The 19,413-nt window shown below is 36.4% G+C and overlaps 2 protein-coding genes across 3 annotated transcripts; both read right to left on the reverse strand.

The window, feature by feature from the left end:
- Positions 1–14,980: 14,980 nt before the first annotated feature.
- On the reverse strand, positions 14,981–15,705 carry LOC111914701 (kirola). Its single transcript, XM_023910407.2, has 2 exons — positions 15,511–15,705; positions 14,981–15,407 (listed from the first exon to the last, which is right to left on the reverse strand). Exons 1-2 carry the CDS (start codon positions 15,695–15,697, stop codon positions 15,133–15,135), a joined length of 462 nt encoding a protein of 153 aa, XP_023766175.1. The 5' UTR covers positions 15,698–15,705; the 3' UTR covers positions 14,981–15,132.
- Positions 15,706–15,727: 22 nt separating this feature from the next.
- On the reverse strand, positions 15,728–18,320 carry LOC111914699 (carboxyl-terminal-processing peptidase 1, chloroplastic). Of its 2 annotated transcripts, XM_023910406.3 has the most exons (10): positions 17,872–18,320; positions 17,665–17,784; positions 17,260–17,502; positions 17,020–17,188; positions 16,843–16,919; positions 16,632–16,760; positions 16,522–16,560; positions 16,374–16,436; positions 16,154–16,283; positions 15,728–16,071 (listed from the first exon to the last, which is right to left on the reverse strand). In XM_023910406.3, the coding sequence occupies exons 1-10, from the start codon at positions 18,256–18,258 to the stop codon at positions 16,010–16,012; spliced, it is 1,419 nt and encodes a 472-aa protein (XP_023766174.1). In that variant the 5' UTR covers positions 18,259–18,320; the 3' UTR covers positions 15,728–16,009. The 2 variants fall into 2 exon arrangements, with proteins under 2 accessions (XP_023766174.1, XP_042756863.1); XM_042900929.2 differs by lacking the exon at positions 17,872–18,320 and having other exon boundaries at positions 17,260–17,545.
- Positions 18,321–19,413: the final 1,093 nt, after the last annotated feature.

Here is a 19,413-nt window from a genome sequence, read left to right on the forward strand (position 1 = left end):
CTTAACAGGTTCAGAGCACACCTCACCTTCTGATTAGCAGGGCATGAACACGCGAAGAAACACCCCTCCACGTCCGACAACCACCTCATAGCAACAATCAGGTCCTGAACCCCGTCGAAGGTAGGAGGCTTCGTATTATCGAAGTCCCGATACTGAAAACCCCGACCAACTCCTCCCCCTGCCGCTGCTACAGCCATTGTAGCCGCCGCGGCAGCCGTCTCTGTGAGGGCCGCATAACGCTCATCAAAATACTCAACCATGGCGGTCTTGATCGACCCAAACAGCTCCGGCAACTCAGTCCGGAACAACGCAGCAACCTCCTCATTCAGGATCTCACGAATCCTCGCATCCAACTCGCACGTGCTCATCTGACCAATAACCTCGGGCGGTACTGACCCGCCCTGAACTCCCTCTCCTGCTCCCGATCTTGACCCGGATCCACTCCCAGCATGCCTCAGAACCTCCATACTGAAATAAACACCACGGGATCTCATATACTTCCCACTATCCCAGGAACCAACTCCCAACCCAACCCTAGAGGTCATGGTTTCCCTGATACGCGTATGGGTCCTGTGCTTTCAGTAGTACGGGCCCATAATACCTTCCACACCTACCCATATTTGTATTAAGTACTACCACAACATCCTAGTGAAAACATACAAAACCAACGCTCAACCCTCGCTCTTAGAAGAACACTGGAAATCTCCCACAAAGGAAACCCTAGGCTAACAGGCATCATAAATCAGGCAACATTATCATGAAATCCTGAAGATCCCTAGCCTAGTACTAGCATGTTGTTCTATCAAAGCTCAAAACAATTATCATGTATGGTATTTTGGGGTTACTTACTGGCTCTGGCTGATCGTACCTCCGCGTCCTCCTTTACTCATTTTGAAAACCATTTTAAATTCTCTTTTTTAAAAAAAACTCTCCCTGATTTGAGACTGGATTCACACGAATGTTCCTCCAATTCACTCAAACCAAGGCTCTGATACCAACTTGTAACGACCATAAAATTCCAACCAATTTAAACTTTTCAAAAACAACCCGATTTCATAAAATTATTGCAAAAAGGTTTTCAATACAATTATTTCAGAATATTCTCAGAATCACATCACAAAACACAATCATGAGGAGCGGTACGATCACGCCTTTGCCTTGCCACGGTCTCCTGAAGAACCTGAAAAACATTAAAACACAACTGTAAGCCCGAAAGCTTAGTGAGATATACCCAAAATACCAACCACATATACCATACACGCATAACATTCCATATCATAATAGAACACAGAACAACCATGCACTTCGGGTCTACTGTGTGACTGGTCCGCCGCACCGGCCAACAGTCCACCTGGTCCACCCTCCGAGTCTAGCCATATACATTGAGTCTACAATGTGATTGGTCCGCCCGTACCGGGCCTTCAATCCACCTGGTCCACTCTCTGAGTCTACAGTATGACTGGTCCGCCCGCACCGGGCCTTCAGTCGGTCTGGTCCACTCTCCGAGCCTCAGCACGTTTGGTCCGCCCTCTTGGGGCCTACAGCCTATCCGGACCGCTCGTTGGGCCTTCGGGATAACCGGTCCGCCCTGGGTATGTTGGACTACAGCACAAAGCAGGTCCCGCCTCAACCCAACCCCAGTCCAACAACCATGTGCACATAAACATTCAATCATATAACATATCATATCCCATCAAAACGATCTAACAGATCACATAGCATAACATTGTCCTAACCAGGATACTGACCTAACCGGTCACTAGCATAGCATCATCCTATATATCAGGATGCAACATATCAAAGCAATAACATAACAACGATACCCGGATCTCAATCCGATAAAGGGCCGGCCTTGGTGCCTTAGACCCTGTTGATATAGTGAGGATAACTCACCTCGCAACTGCCGACTGAACAGATAAACCCAAGCTGCTCCGACCACTGATACGATCTCCATCACTGGCCAACACCAAAACTCTGAACTCAAAACAACAGCTAACAATTACCAAAGTGCCCCTGGAAATCAACTGGTCGACCCTTGGTCAAAGTCAAAGTCAAAGTCAAAGTCAACCCCTGACTGACTCTACTCACCGAGTCAACCCGATGACTCGCCGAGTCCCCATGCACAGAACTTTCCCAATCCGCGACTCAACTCGCCGAGTCCAACAACTTTGAATCCTTTCACACTCGACTCACCGAGTCATCCTTTGACTCACCGATTCACAGCTCAACCAGAAGAAAGGTTAGGACCTCACGACCAGACTCGCCGAGTCCAAGAACAGACTCACCGATTCCAAGGCTATCTTCAACCAACTCGCCGAGTTGTTCTTCCAACTCGCTGAGTTCCTGACCATATTCGTCCAACTCGCCGAGTTGTTCTTCCAACTCGCCGAGTTCCAGCCTATCTTCAAGCAACTCGCCGAGTACACCTGTGTGACTCGCCGAGTACCTCTAGATCTGAATCCATACAGAGGCTTTCCAAGCCATGCAGTTGATCCAAAACGTAGATCTACCCTTCTACAACCCATCCATCACGTAAAGTGGCAAACTTTACGTGAATCCAAAAAGATCTAGGCATTAACACTCTAGGGCTAGGGTTTGGGACAAGATGGCTTCACCAAACACTAAAGAACAGGGACTTTAATGCACTTTAGACCTTCTCCATTCCAGATCTGAGGTAGCAACCTCAGATCTAACCTTCAAACTCGAAATACCACAAACCAATCTTTCCACACACTTCAAAATGACGATTCTATATGAATAACAGCCCAAGAAACGATGTAATACCTCAAAAGGAAGCCCCAACAGAAGAGAAATCTGAATCTTAGTAAAGCCCCTTGCTCCAAGCCTCCTAACTCTCCAAGATCTCCTCCAAAATCTCTTTTCCAAGGTTCAAATGCACTTAATCCACTCACAAACGCGTCTTAGGGTTTTCTGTACTTCAAAGGAGGTTAAAGAGGCTGGGGAGAGGGTATAATGTCCTTTAAATAGGGCTCATCCTCCGAAATTAGGGTTTTCTCCACTCAGCACCAACTCGCCGAGTCCAGCCGACGACTCGCTGAGTTGGCCACTTGACACGCGACCAGAGTCGCGACCCTACTCGTCGAGTCCACTCATGGACTCGCCGAGTTGCCCTTTCCCATTTACACTTTTAGCCCTTCAACTCTACTCTTGATATTCCAGGATGTTACACCAGTTGTGGACTAAACAATAATAGATTGCATCCGTTGAGGCTTAGATAACCATTGTGGATGATATGGTTGTCATCGGTTTGCCACATGTCATGTACGGATCACATTGGGTCCGATTGAAAGATATGTTTCACTATGAGTTATATGTTGCAACGTATCGAACTGAAGAAGAGTTGAATATGAAGTTTTTAAACATATGTTGAAAGGTGAAGACGTTTATCAAAATTTACCACAAGATCGACAACGGATTACTTGGTGAAGATGAACAAGTAATTTTGCAGTTGGCAATGGTGGAATACAGGAAAAAAAACGGGGTTGATTTTCCATATGAACATGCTTTGGATCTTTTAAAACATGTTTCATATTTTTAAATTATCTATTTTGTTATTTGTAGGTTTAATAAGGTTATGGTATTTTTAAATTATGTTTTGTAATCTTTGTAATATGTAACAAATATTATGGTAATAATAATTTTCATTAGTCACTTTAAATCGATTACAAACATAATTAATTACGACTACATAGACATTAAAACGACCATCAATGGGCTTTGTATTTCCCATTCAGATGGAGGGGGAAGAAGGTGCACATTTTGTGTATGGTAGGTAGTTCGAAACACATCAGTCCAGTAATATATATGAACCGTATCGGCTAATTATGTGATGTTTGAATAACGTGATGGCGCAATAATATGACCACACGTTATACACAAATTGCACCATTTCCTACATGAACATGTATGATAGTTCAGATCTACAATACAAGTTGTTTTAAAATTAAAAACCCGATAAATATCAGACGGTAACGAAAACAGGATTTCGGGCGGGATCTTTGTTACATGCCACCGAACAAACTTTTGCATCCTCTTCTGAAGCACTATCTTTACATACGGGGTGAGTACGCTAGTCAACCTCGTTGAAAAGTAAATATTATCATTTACGGTTATTGTACAAGTAAAAAATAATTTGATATTTTACAGTATTTTACCTATCATGAAATTACGTTAAACAAAAAATCCGTTGAATGTAGTCACAAATTGCCTCAATAAGCATTAATATCGGTACATTGCGTTGATTAACCAATAACACCAACATAAATTATGGAATATCTATGTTCATTACATTCCAACGAATGTTATAGAAATAAAGTCTTGCCCATTTTCGCATGACCGATGTTGGCAAGCACCTAATGTGTGTCATGGGTTAGTCGACAGAATGTTTGTTGAAAATCATACATAGTATATGATCTACATGCAGCGAAGAAAAAATGTTCCAATTGTTTGTTTCCACCGATTATTGTTCGCGGATACATGAACACGCTCTTACAACAATACCCATGATAAGAATCATGGAATACCTGACGTATGCAAGAACTAATGACATTGTCCATATTGGTTATGAACGATACTTCCCTACCCTCTCTGAGAACTTCCTTCAACCTCATTAAGAACCAAGTACAAGAGTCGACGTTATTTGTCACGCCCATACCAAATGTTGTATGGAGGGTCTGGTTGTTCCCATCCATAGCAACCACTACAAACATTGTCTTTAGTTAGTCCCCTTTTAGACGGACACTACCAATAAAAATGATACAAAACAAGCAACCTATGAATGCATTGTAACAACCCGTTATTTCAAATCAATGTAAATCAAACATGTTCAAATAAAAAGTTTAAATTGCAACCACGTGTAAGTAAATTCACATCATAACGGTTATACAATAAGAACTTTGAATGCCATAAGGGCATGTTTATATAAGTTATTGTATGGACATACTTTGAAAACCACACCTATATAAATTATACATACTTACATTTTGAAAACTATACTTATATGGGTTATATATATATATATATATATATATATATATATATATATATATATATATATATATACACTAGCCGTTTACCCGCGCTAAGCGACGGGTACAAATAATTTATTTCAAAAATTAATTTATTTGAAATGATTAATTTCTTAGTTTCACTTCAATAATTAGTTTGTTTTAAGAAATGTATCATATTAAAAATAAAACACATTGTATTGTTTGGGCATTTAAGGTTCACCCTTATTTTTCTTTTCTTATCTCTTTTAATTTGATCCGTTTTGAATAAGATTAGTGAATTCTTTTAAAAGTGGAGAAAAATAAAACACATTGTATTGGTTGGGCATTTAAGGTTCACCCTTATTTTTTTTATCTCTTTTAATTTGATTGGTTTTGAATAAGATTAGTGAATTCTTTTAAAAGTGGAGCCAACTTCACTACAAGTGTTAAAGGTTATATTGATCGTCATTAAAATTTTGTAAATGAGGTCATTTCTGTTTTTAAATAAAAAAACAGTTATATAAAATAATTATAAAAACTTGTCATATTGAATTGTTTATAACCAATTATAGCGGTTTATTTAAAAACCGTTATGTGAACGTGTTTCACAACAATATTTTTTGTATAATGGTTACTTCACGTAAAATTCAAATTCTTTCACCATTACATTATTATAATTTAAATATTAAATATTTTTTCAATCCATCTACATAAAACTATTTTAGATCTTTATATATTAAAAAAACATGCCTACTTCAAAGATGATGATTGATATGTGGGTCCAGAATTTCATAAATTTTAATTTATCTTTTTTTCTATTTTATATAAGTTCATTTATTTGAACTTAAATTAAACGAACAAAATAGTATACAACTCTATGGTTTTACTATAGAGCATAATTTCTACATTAATAACATACATAATACCACAAATACATGATAAATTGTTTTTATAAGTTACTTCATGGAAAAGAAATAAACAAACTTAGTAAGATACATTCACAAAAACAAATATTAAAAGTATCCTACTGAGGAGCATGAAAATTAACAGGAGACAACAAACCATCAAGGATCATTATATCCTCCATATCGTTAGAACAACACCAGGATATAGCAAACACAATGCGCCTGAACCGAAACAACTATTATATACCATTACATTGGCCAATCTTGAATAGCAGCCGAAGAAGGGAAAACAACATTTCGTCTGGGCATACATTCTTCTACAATAAATGATGTAAAAACACTAATTTCAATAAATATTGAAAAAAGGAAAAAACGCAGGCCACAGTAGATGCCTACAGATTTAGACAAAATGTCATTGCCCATGCCCCCTACAACAACCCCCTGTAAAATTAATCTCTTACGCCATGCGCTTGACATTATTATTTTTAATGATTCAAAAAACATAACCAATAAGATGAAATATCACAGAAGAAGTTAGCAAGAAAAAGATATGTTGAGTAACCTGTAGAAGTTTGAGAGGCTACATCAGACCTTGTACTAACTTCTTCATTATTTCTTTCATATCCATCTGCAATAACCAAGAGACTAAATAAAAAAGTGAAAACAATTAAGGTCAAAATATTTTATAGTCAAAATCCTACAAGAAGGATAAATGAATTAATGGAGAAATATGGCTAAAACAAATATAAATATAACTTCTCGTCATTTTGATTAACCTTATGAGGAAACAACTTAATAGCATAAGATGTTTCTTTTTGGCTTAATGCAGAAATGACTCAAACACCTCATTAGGTATATTAATTGACAGATTAACAGACAATGATACTTTCTTATATATATGTTGGCATATTAGCCAGGCTGAAGCAATTGGATAAATTATTAGGAATCTTTCCATTTAGATTGTTGTCAACTTGTCGGTTAAAAATTGCAAAAATAATAAAATATGTTAAATATAGAATTAAGTAAGAATTAATAACAGAAGAAGAAAATTAGGTTACATAGTTAATGTTTTATAACTGTCCCATTTCAATTTTATAGCTTTAAAATTACCAAATTACCCTTTTTTTAGCTTACTGAGTTTGTTGAGAACATTAGACTTGTGAGAACATTAGATGCATGATATTTCTCAACAAATTAGTTGTAAAATTATCTTTACAAAATTGACAGGTTATGGGATTGTGAAGCTCTTCTACACTGATGGAAATATACCTCTAATAACACCCCCAAAAGCACCATATTCAAAAGGATATATATGTTTGTTGACCATTGATATGGACCTGCAAATCACATAGTTTTGCCATGGCTGCTTGCAGGTGGTGGTTCACTTCCGATGGTGACGAAGAAGAATAACATTTTTCTCTGTTTCTTTCATACACGTCCATATACTTAAAAAAACATATAAAAATGTGCAACATAAACACATATAGTCTTTTAGAAAATCCTTACAGTGGAATGCCTAACTAAAAATTCGATTAAATGGTGTGAAAGCAGGCGATCAAAATCTTATGGAGTCCTAACATAAACCCCTAAACTCAAATTTATCAAGAACCAACAATCAAAAATAGACCGTTGAAATCATTGTTTTACAAGAAATTCTTTTAAGTAAAATTCAGTTAGGTCAATTCTAGTACTGGTTCAATTAAATTATGTAAAAAAAGCATGCCCTAAGTTCTAATGTATAAAAAATTAGAAAGGAATAGGATAATACATTATGCTAATTTCAGAAATTGATGGACAAATTTAAAAAGAAGAAGATGACCATATACAATAAAAATCTACAAGAAAATCATACCTTTATCCATACTATTGTTGCCTTAGCAGGCTTCTTTTCCCATCTCCTAAGCAAAAACTACAAAGCAACCATAGGGGAAAACAGAGATGGCATGCAATGGTGAAGGAGGCGACGATTTAGAAGAGATAATAGGGTTTAAATATTAAGTGGTGAAATCATCTGATAGTGGTGGTGATTGTTGAAGAGGGTTTCCATTTCTTCTGATGGCGATCGAGAGAGAGAAAGAGAGGCGACAGAGAGAGGGAAAAGTAAACCCATAGGCGCTGAGACATCTGTGTCATCTCTTTCAGGTCTCAGAAGAGAAATCTTTAAGGTTTCCGATCTTCTTTGGTTTGATGATGGAACGTCTTCAGTGGGGGAGGTCGGCAGCCATGGCCCTTCGGTCGGAGACGTTGGTGGAGATGGATGAAGAAGTAAGGACGTTGGTTTCAAATCATTGATCTCGATTCCAGTTTTTCTAATTTGGGATTTTCTCTTTTCTTTCTTGATGATCTTCTTAACTTCCCCGAGAATCTTGGTTGATCTAAGTTTTCTAGGGTTAGGGCTACTCGTGTGTGACGGAAAAGGTGGATTGCATCTTTGGTGGAGACGGATGAGAATTGGTTTGATGCGGCTATTGTGTTATTAGGAGATTAGGGTAAAGGTCTGTGTAGTATATGATTGGTTATATGCTTAATATTATTGTACATATGAGGTATTACATGTTGTACCTCTTAATTTTCAAGAAAGAGGCAATATGTTTAATAATATAGTAAATATATATATATATATATATAATTTTATGTGTGAAAACCATGTTAGATTTAATTTATATAAGTCAATGCAAGTCAAAGAATTAAATCAAAAGCATGGAATGTACCCCCACCACCTAGGACCGGAATCTAATACTTTTGTGGTGCTAGATCCGAAAACACCCCCTTCTAGAAGACCTAAGCCGGAAACTCTTGCTTTTGGGATGTCATGGCCGAAATCACTTTACTATTTGAACCTTATGGTCGAAAACCCTTTTCTCTTGGGATATATTGGCCGAAAGCCCTTTACTCTTGGGACATTATGGCCGGAAACTCTCTTTTGAGAGTACTTATGTGAGATTTCGGTCATACTTGACAGTAAACACTTCCTTTTGACCGCAAACCTCTTCAATTTGGCAGTAAACTCCTTAAATATCTTTATATCTTATCCTTATTCATTTTCCCAATGTGGTAATCCCATTTACCAACGTAGACATCACATCACCTCCTCATAAATTACTTCATATATAAGCCACACTTGAGATAATTCTTCATTTTCGCTTCCAGTAAACGAAATCACTCTCATTTCTCTCTCAAATATCAAACCCATTTCCTTCATAATTAATAGCAAGCAACCTCCAGGACATCTTCACTTCAAATTAGTTATAAACTTTGGTAAGTTTTACTCAAAAAACTAGTGTTATACAACACTTATATTAATAATATCATTTTAACCACACATTATTATGTGTTTAAAACTATTAGGATCACGACTTCTTTCCCGTATTCTAGCTCGAAGTCATCGTTTCTATCCCGTTATCTAAACCGCTATCACGGATGATCTGAAGTAAGCATCGAACTACGTGGGATATCATTTATATATAAGGGATGATTTTTTGGTAATTTGTAACGAGTGTTTGTGACTTCGTATTGTCACATCAAAGTACGAAGCTGACAACCATACTTAGATTTTTGTTTCAGGCTTCTGGAATGTACGGAGCGGGTAACGTCCCGAAAATTACAAAGAGATTTTTCATTTAGGAAATAGGTTAACCGATAAAAAACATTTAACTTAGAAGCAATAAGTGGCATTCATTTGTTTGAAACCATAATTTTATCAAATTTGAATTACAAGACAACGGAAATCATTATCTTCGATGCATGTGTACAGTCCCACCGAGCTCTTCTCACGAACAACCTGCAAAACATTTTATCCACAACTATAAAAATAAAGCTTAGCGAGTTCCCTAATATACCACATATTCCATCATACATATATATATATATATATATATATATATATATATATAATGCATCCACATAATTTCCTCGGCTCTAACGACAACTTATTTGCTCTTCTCTTCACAAGTATACAACATACATAACCAGCCTAACCCAAACATACATAACAGACCCAACCCAAAGAGTATAACATGCCCAACCATAACTCATATAACGGGCCTCGCCCAACATGCATAACAGGCATAACCCTAACTCATATAACGGGCACAACCCAATATACATAACAAGTAAATGCCATGGGCCAGATCTCGATATTTCATACAATTTTCAGGGGCCAGATCCTAGTCTTCATATAATACATAAAGTCATATGTAGTCAGAGATCATATAGACAGTCGAATAGATGGTCCACCCCAAAGTAATAAATCAAACAAGAATCATGCAATGAGGCTTTAGACCAAGAGTTCTCAAGTTATCCAACATAACCATATACAATCATTACTAGCATCACCATAACCAATAATGACACCTAACAATATCATACGGTCCACATGCAAAACCTTACCAGTCTAGCATACCATGACACCAAGTGTCCTACACTGCACAAACAATATAAGGAGTTATCACAGTCAACAAGCATGCTCGTACTCTAACAATACCTATATCATATCATGCAAAGGATATACAATGTCATACATGGCATAGTGAGAAAGACTCATATGAATCGTGAAACCAGAGAATCTCCTCAACACTCTTACCCCTTGCAGTGATCAATCTCGCGAAACGACTAACACCAATTAAAGATAAAATCCTTAATCCTCAACCCAAAACCTCCGAGTTTGACCCATGATCAAACTGGTCAAAAGTCAATGGTCAACGACCAACAAAAGTCAACATTCAACCAAGTCAACGGTTACCACAACGTGGTGACCTCTTGGGCATGTCCAGACAAAATAGTTGAGTTGCATGATATCACGACGTCGTGGGCCCTTATTAGCCACGTCATGGTTTCTGCTAGGGTGCCATTTTTCATTAAGAACTTAATCCTTACAAATCAACGCCCATAACTTCATATATGATTATTCCCATTAACTCAATGGATACAATTTCTAACTTTATCCATTAAGACCTCACCATGAAGCAAGATCTTAAACCCTAAGTCCAAATAAGCTCTTCCAGGGCTAAATCTTTTGCATGAGATCAAGAACACCCAAACTAGGACCTTTTTCACATTTAACAGAAGTCCGTGACAAAAAGAGTGTCATAATAAGCTCTAGAGTTCCTCAAACTCCCAGAGCATCCATGAATGGGACCAAAACCAACTAAAAAGGAGCATAAACATGGATCTCAAAAGAACAAGGTCAAGGTGTAAGCTTTATACCTCAAATGACTCAAGTTGGAGTTTCTTCTTTCACAAGCTTCACAAGATCAAGGAGATAAGCTCTAAACCAAGCCACCAGGCTCACATCCATGGAAGGGAGGCTAGGGTTTCGAAAAAGGAGAATAGAGGCTGAAGAGGGTGCCCTAAATCTGGATTTAATGCCTTTAAATACGAGAGAAACCCTAAGATATTGGACTTGGGTTGCAACAACCACCATGTCGTGGCCTCCCTCTTGTCACGCCATGGTGTCCATCCGGACACAATTTTCAATTAAATGTCATGTCACATTGTGGTCATCAACACACCACGTCATGGCATAAGGTTTTCCCCAAAAACCTTATCTTTGACATCATTAAGTTTTCAGCTGATTCATCATTCATTATGGAAAACGGGTGTTACATAAAGGTGATTATTGTTTCGGACCAAAAACTCCGGAATGAATACCTGGAATGCACTATTTTAGAGATAGTGGTCATTTTACAAAAAAAAAAGTTGGTTATTATGATTAAAATAGTCATTTATATGAGTTAGATTGCTCAATTTCCCTAAAATATTTTATTTGCCCGACTTAAAATTAAAATATGATATTTCCTATTTTTAACTTTTAAAATATTATATTTATCCAAATTCATTTTTAAACATTTTTAATATATTATAATCAATTATTTTATTATATAACTACTATAATTTTAAAATGGTAGTAAATTGACTATATCACCCCTAGATATTCAAACCCTTTTACAAAAATTGAATTGACAACATTGCCCCTAACCTTTTTGGAGCAAAATCATATCACTTTTTTTTTGTACATTCTCACAGTGTACACACATGTTGGATCATCAAGCATTCAAATACCCTAATCACATATACACTCTTCAAAACACAAGGCTCAAACATCGTTATCCAATTGTCAACATCAAATCAACACATGTGTATATATCGAGTCTCTCCTCTTGGTTTCTTAATTTGTAATTGTGGAAATCAAATTCTTTCTCTCCAAAAGTGAAAGTGAAACCGAACCTGAAATTGAATTAAACAAGTATGGGTTGAGAAAATGGTGGAATGAGACATGTTCGTGAGTGAAAGTACGACATTAAATGCTTCATTGGCTGAACGAAAGGTAAATACGATACTTTATTTTTAAGTTTGGCAAATACGATATTTTGTTGTTTGACAATGGTATATACGAAATTATCCATTAAGTTACTTAATGATTGAACTTTAACATCTTGTAAGCCAGTATCATTGACTAACAATATGGTTGGCTTAATTATAGAAAATATCAAAGAAATATCAAAGGACTTGATTCAAGGTATTAAATTTGACATGAAGATCAACGAGCCAAGTGATAAGATCCCTTCATGGATTTTAAATATGAATTAACTAAGTCAATTTGAGAAGTTCAAAGCTTTGACCAAGATAAGAAGTGATCCTATTAATGTACAATTTTTTGAGGGGAATTGAAGAAAGTGATAGAGAGGCTCTGGTCTAACATTTTGGAAGGGTAATATTATCAAGTGGGATGTTTATTGGATGTTGATTGATATTTTGGATTTGTAATTTTTTTGGTATCTTGGATTGGGATGTATCGAAAGATTTTAAGTTACATTTTTTTGTAACATTGTTGGGATATGTGTTGAGGAGTGTGATAGATTGTTACGTTTTTTGGTAACGTTATTGGGTTGTGTATTGAAATGATCTTAAGTTATGATGTTTTTTGCATTATTTTCGCGTTATATTGACGTGAATAATTAATCAATAAAGTGAAAATTTTACTATTTTATAATTTATATAATGTACAATGTATCTTTTCAAATAAGTAAGAAAACAAAGTAAAATTAAGATTGTTATACATTGACATGAGCTAAAAGTATTTTTCGCGCTATATCAACATGAATATGTAGTGAAGAAGGCGATAGATTGTTACTTTTTTGGTAACGTTACCGATGGCGCTTTGGTTGTTTTCCTGACATTCATCCGTGGAGATGGTTATCCAATCGCGGGGTAATGCAACATCTTCGTATTGGGTCTAATTTTAGGACCTTTTGGTGTTGTGATCGTTTTTCATTCCTTTTCCGATTTGGTTGTTTGGATTGTTGGGTTTTCGATATGGTTTCTTCTGGGATGATTGAATGGGTGGTTTTGGGGATAAATTTGGTTGAAAGGTTTGTTGATAGAATGGTTGTTATTGATAAGGTGGTTGTTGAAATGGGTATTGTTGAACGGGTGGTTGTGGAATTGGGTTTTATTGTAAGGGATTTTATTGAAAACTTGAAATGGTGGTTGCTTTTGCTTAGAACCTTGCATTAAACTTGTGAAAGCATAATTTTGGGAATTAATAAAATGTTGATTGTATTTCCAGCTCCCTATAGGCGTTGTGTTTCGACGAAAAGGGATTTTATGTGTAGGTGTGTTTGTGTTTTGGTTGGATGTTATGTGTGTGTGGGATATGAGGAAGAAAGTTGGGATATGAAAAAAAATAATATATTTAAATTGCCAATGGTCACCCTCACAAACGTCCCCATTTCTATCTTTAAGCTTTATTTTCCTTTTCTTTCGAAATGCCTTCTTCTTGTTTAAAGTGTTATGAGTTTTATGATGCTCACTTCTCCACCTAAAAAAGCAAACTAGTCTTACATTTAGAAACTCTATATTTTTGTATGCTTGGGGGGAGATACTTATTAAAACTAGTTTATTTAGCTTATTCCTAACACAATAAGCTGATTTTTAAGGATTTTATCCAAACACTTAAACTTAGCTTATTGTGGTGGGAATACGCAATAAGCAATAAGCACCCTTTTTTTTTCCTATCCAAACACCCCCTTACTATCATGAGAAACAGACCCCATATCTAACTAGTATCACTATAGCAACTATTACCTTTCTCGCTCTGAAGCTAGAGCAAGCTCCGTTTCAATCCAAGGAAGGTTCGGAAGGTAATACCAGGAAACTAAGAGCAACCCAATCGAGACGAAAAAAAGAAAGAATAGCAACTACATCAACAACCTTGATTCCTGACGTGAACGGTCGCTTTCTTGGAACTAATTCATATGGTGAAGAAATACGTTTTGTTCTTCGAGATTGTTCATATCCTAAAAATGTTCATCAGTGGATAGAGAAGGATAAACGATTATCTGTTAGTATGTATGTGTTTAGAGTTTAGGTTATGCTATTTATATATCCCTATTTATATGAGGTTTAACACTCATTATTAATTAAACAATCAGTTATCTTATATTATCTTATATGGTATCACAACTCTAGGTTAAAACCCTATCGATGACCACAACCCGCAACCACCGCCCTCCATCTTCGACGACCTTCTCTAGTAATCGTCTGAAGTGTCCTCCCTATCCATTTTTTCTCATCTCAATTCTAGATCTTCTCATCTTAGAGAAAACCTCTCTCATATAAACAACCGTCATAGTCTCTGTTGTTGCCTTCTCTAACCTCTGTCGGTGTCGACTTTGTTGGAGCATCAACTCTTCCCCGCCATCGATGAATCTAGTTCTAACCACTAAAGTCGTCGCCACTGTCGTTGCCTCAAGAATCAAGATCTAGTCGCCACCGTTGTCGTCGTCATCGTTATCGCCGATGCGTCCAATTCTTGATCTTCGTCGACCTCCCTCTTTTGTCGTTTATCTTCATCTATATTCTATACTTTATATTTTATGTTTATTTGTTTTCCGAATTCAATCGTCTTCTCTTGATCAAACTGTGTGTATGTGGTTGGGGGGGGGTGTTAGAGTTTAGGTCATGCTATTTCTATATCTCTATTTATATGAGGTTTAACCCTCACTATTAATCAAATAATACATTATCTTACACTATCAACTTTGGATACTCGTTTTAGATCCATAATAACAAAAACAAAGTACATTAATAGTACAAATATTATTCTTAGTTGAGTAAATTACAAATGAAACAAACAATTCCACATGGACGTCAAGCAGTCATATAGACGACCAAATGACTGTTTATTCTTCGAAATTATATAGATAAGCATTTCAGATTTAGTTTGATTTGGCGAGGTGATGGTTCTCAATATCTTTGGTGATACGAAGGCATAAATCCATCAAACTATTAGGGTCATCAACACTCTCATTAAGCTTCTCATAGTGGAAAGTCCACGTCACAACGTTCTCTTCTCCCTTGGTGTCCACATGAATTGTAACGAAGAAGCTTTTGTAAGCCTCCAATATCTCACCCCCTATCACCTTATAACGCACTAACTTTTTCTCTTTGTCAATTTCTTCGATTACCTGTTTAGCCACTTTTTCCTTCCCGTCTGCCAAATACATTATAGTTTATAAATACTTACAGTTTAGAATATGAAAAATATGAGGTTTATATATATATTTTTCCAAACTGGTGTAAAGAATTAAGCTTACCATGTGTAAAATTCCACACAGAAACGGATCCAACAATACCCCATTCACCATCATGCAGATCAACACCTTTTATGAAATCGGGTGTCATTTCAGATATATGGTATGGTCTGTTTCCAAATAAGTCATGGAAAACATCTCCATCCGATTTTATTATAACTTGCTTAACTAGCACACCACTCAGAGCCATGTTTCTTTCCAAATATAGAAAATAAGAGAATGATAAAAAAGGTTCGAGCACCTTCTAACTTTATATAGAGCATAAAAGTTTGGGTACTTTCATCCAAATTCTTTCAAACTACCATAAATTGCATAATTTCCACATTCTCATCCTATAAAAGGTGTTTCTCGAGGATACGGTGTAATTAACTTTTTCACAAATAAATATACACACATACGAATATATATACACATATATATATTTCTAAATTTATATGTGGCATTTGGCCAAATGGTATATTTGATGTGGATCCTCGCAACTACTTTTAGGTCATGAAATAGTTCAAGTGTCTTTAGATTGTTGCTTTTGGCACTTGGATAAACGTTCAACCACTTCATTCCATGCTGCAAAAACAAAACAGCTTAAATGAAAGAAAGTCGCAGGAGTAAATGTTAAAAAGGTCTGGCTAATAAGATAGATAGATACCTGGTAACTTTTTATAATCAGGATCAATTCCATTTCCATTTATGTCCAAATGATTTGGTGTGACATATTTCCCAACAGTCACCACTACCCCTGATCCATCATGTAGTTCAAATACAGACTGAATCAAACCCTACAATAATAATCAAGAATCTTATCCACATTAACTAAGGAATAAAAAGAACATTTCATTTTTATTTAATTGATAAGAATGTATACAGACCTTTCCATAGGTCTTTTCACCAACAAGAATGGCTCTACAGTTGTCATGAAGTGCAGTAGCAACCTATTCAAACTATCACTCATTAGACTCTTATCATAACTTTAATGAAAGAAATTTGAACATATAATATGGTAATATTAGTGCTCACTATTTCACTTGCACTAGCAGTATTTTTGTTCACCAAAACCTGCAATAAAAGAACATAAATCAAGAATTCCAAATTTATAAATAATGTTTATTAAAGTAGGTAAAACTTACAATGACAGGAGTTGTAATAAGAGGCTCTGTTTCAGCTACTATACTTTTTACATTTAGAGTTTCTCTTCCAGCAGTATATATTACTGTCTCCCCTTCATTTAGAAACAATTTAGCAATTTCAATCCCCTCCTGAAAGAAGAAATTCCCTTAACAATACAATCAGATTCAGATCATTTACAAACAAAAATTGATCAGATTTATGCAAGTTTACCTGTACTAATCCACCAAGATTATCTCTAAGATCAAGAATGAAGAATGAGGCACCCATCCCTTGAAGTCTCTTCATTGCTGTCAATATTTCTCCTTCAAGTTAGTTACTCAACAATAACAAAAAAAAAAAAAAAGGTGAAAACTGAATCTATCTGATCATTGTTCATTGTTGATTTACCTGTAACCAAATCCTTTCTAGCAAGTGCATTAAACTCTTTCAGACGCATGTATCCAACTGAAGTCTTGCCATTATCCATTTGTTCCAATCGATAAAAAACAGGGGTTTTAGCAACAAGTTGCCTCTGGACATCTACAGATTGTATTGGACCACAATTGCCATGTTTGACCTAAAAATCATAAACATTTATCACAAACACTATATGATATAGTAGAATAATGCATGAGTTTACTTACTTACCATGATGTTTACAGATGTGTCACTTGGACCTTGCAAGATTGATAAAGCTTCAAATGCTGATTTGCCCTTTAAGTTTACTCCATTGACAGATAATAGTTCATCTCCTTGTCTGACGCCAGCGGCATGGGCAGGGCCATCTAAAATGAGCCCTAAAACCTTGAGTTTTACTTCACCGTTTTCATCTGGAATTTCCCTGAGGTTGACTCCGATTCCAGACATGTCATACCTTGCCATCTTTGAGAACTTTGAAGATTGAGGAAAGGAACAAATGCCATGGAATAAGACACTGGAAACGTTTGTAAGTGAAAACAACAATTATACAAGCCATCGGTGGATTGTTTATGCAAAATGAGTAATCTAATAGAAAGCGAAGAAGAAGGTTCGTGAGAATGAAATATCAAATACCTCTGAAGGAGATAGAAAACGTGTATAAGGGTCGCCTAAGGTAGATAACATCCTACGGATTACATCGTGAGCTTTAGATCTTGTTTGGAGCGATGTCCCAATAATGTCTTCCTTCTTTTGCTATAAGAGAAACATAACATTAAAGAGATTTTTCAAATAAACACGAAGACACGTTGAGTAAGTGAAAGAGAGGGATAAGATACATACAAGCCAAGCTTCAGGTGACCATCGATTTCGATCAGTGTCAAGAAAGCTATCATTAACAATCTGCCAAGCCTCCTTCACAATCTCTTCATTTGTGACCAATTCAGGAGCCCTTTCGAGCCTTCTTTCCTCTTCAATTCGCTGATCTTCTTCGCGACATTCCAATTGAGAACCGGAAGAAGTAAAATCCGAAGCGATTGAAGGTGGAGGAAGTGGAGAGAGAGGCGAGAAGAAGAGGAGGTTGAAAGAGAGCGCAGCTCCAGTTAATGAACGGATGAAAGACGGGTTTTGAGGAGTGGCGAGAAGGGGTTTTTGAGGGCGGCGAGCAGTGGGCGTTGGGGGTGGTGGAAAGAGGGAAGAAGACGATGAATTACAGAGGAAGACCCTCATCTTCTTCACTCTTTGCTGTGCGAGAGGGAACGAGAAGGATACGGATTCTGCTTTTGTTCGTTAATCCGTTGATATTTAGCTTTTTCTTTTTCTTTTTTTTCTTTTTGGTTAAAAAAATGCAGGGAAACTCAAGAAAAAAAATCATAACATTTTATCCTAATTTATGAAAAAAATTTCAAATTAAAATTTATTTATGAAAAAACATGAATTACCAGTAAAAAATAACGATTTGACTCATTTTTTCCAGTTTACCGGTTTTATTATTTACCCGGTTTCATTAAAATATCATTATTTTACCATAATTTACGAATAAGCCTCAGACTAAAATTTAGTGATGATTTGATCATTTTCTCATTGGAACATACATATAATTGGTTTCATTGTTGACCTAAACCCTTAGTCATTAAATAAGTTGAGGAAATGAAAATATTGGGTTATATAATGTTATGTTTACCATAAACCATGACATCCTGATGTATTGTATATTTTTTGGTATAAAATGCATCCATCGAACATAAACTAGCAACAACTTCGCTAATTTTTTAATTTATAAGAATTTTCAAATCAATATGTGTTTGTTCCTTCTGCATTCGATATATTTGGTTTTCTCGCACCAGAGACGGTGGAGCTCCTCAATAGAGTCCAACGGGTCATGCATTCTAATGTCATTTCTCCTAGATCCACAAACGCAGTTTTCAAAAGAATTGGTTTTGCTATCCAGAAAGGGCTAGCGGCGCAGCTTGTTGCCCGTTTGCCTTCAATCGATATGTATTGAACTATTATGTAACCTAATATATCCATCTCATTCGACTCATTTCCCACTATTATTCCCAGAAACATATATTTATAGCTCTTGCACGGGTGTCCTGTGCTGAGTAGATACCCGTGGGCGCGAGGCTTTCCCGGGGCGGCCGCGGTTAGGAAGGTCTCAGTCGTGCGACCCGCCTGGTGATATATTTGGCATGGCTAGTCATGTCTCTTGGCTTGCGCCAAAGGGCACATTATCACGTTTTGATTTATTAAAGTTTAGATCTTCGAAACTTAGGACATTATTATGGATAAAGTTGGAAGTTTTTCCATCCAAACATCATGTTGATCTAGATCTGGAGGTTGGAGACTTTGACATAATGGCTTAGGGTAAGAAAGACGCATCTT

The sequence above is a fragment of the Lactuca sativa genome, chromosome 4, assembly GCF_002870075.4.
Source record: "Lactuca sativa cultivar Salinas chromosome 4, Lsat_Salinas_v11, whole genome shotgun sequence".
Classification (NCBI taxonomy): Eukaryota; Viridiplantae; Streptophyta; class Magnoliopsida; order Asterales; family Asteraceae; genus Lactuca; species Lactuca sativa.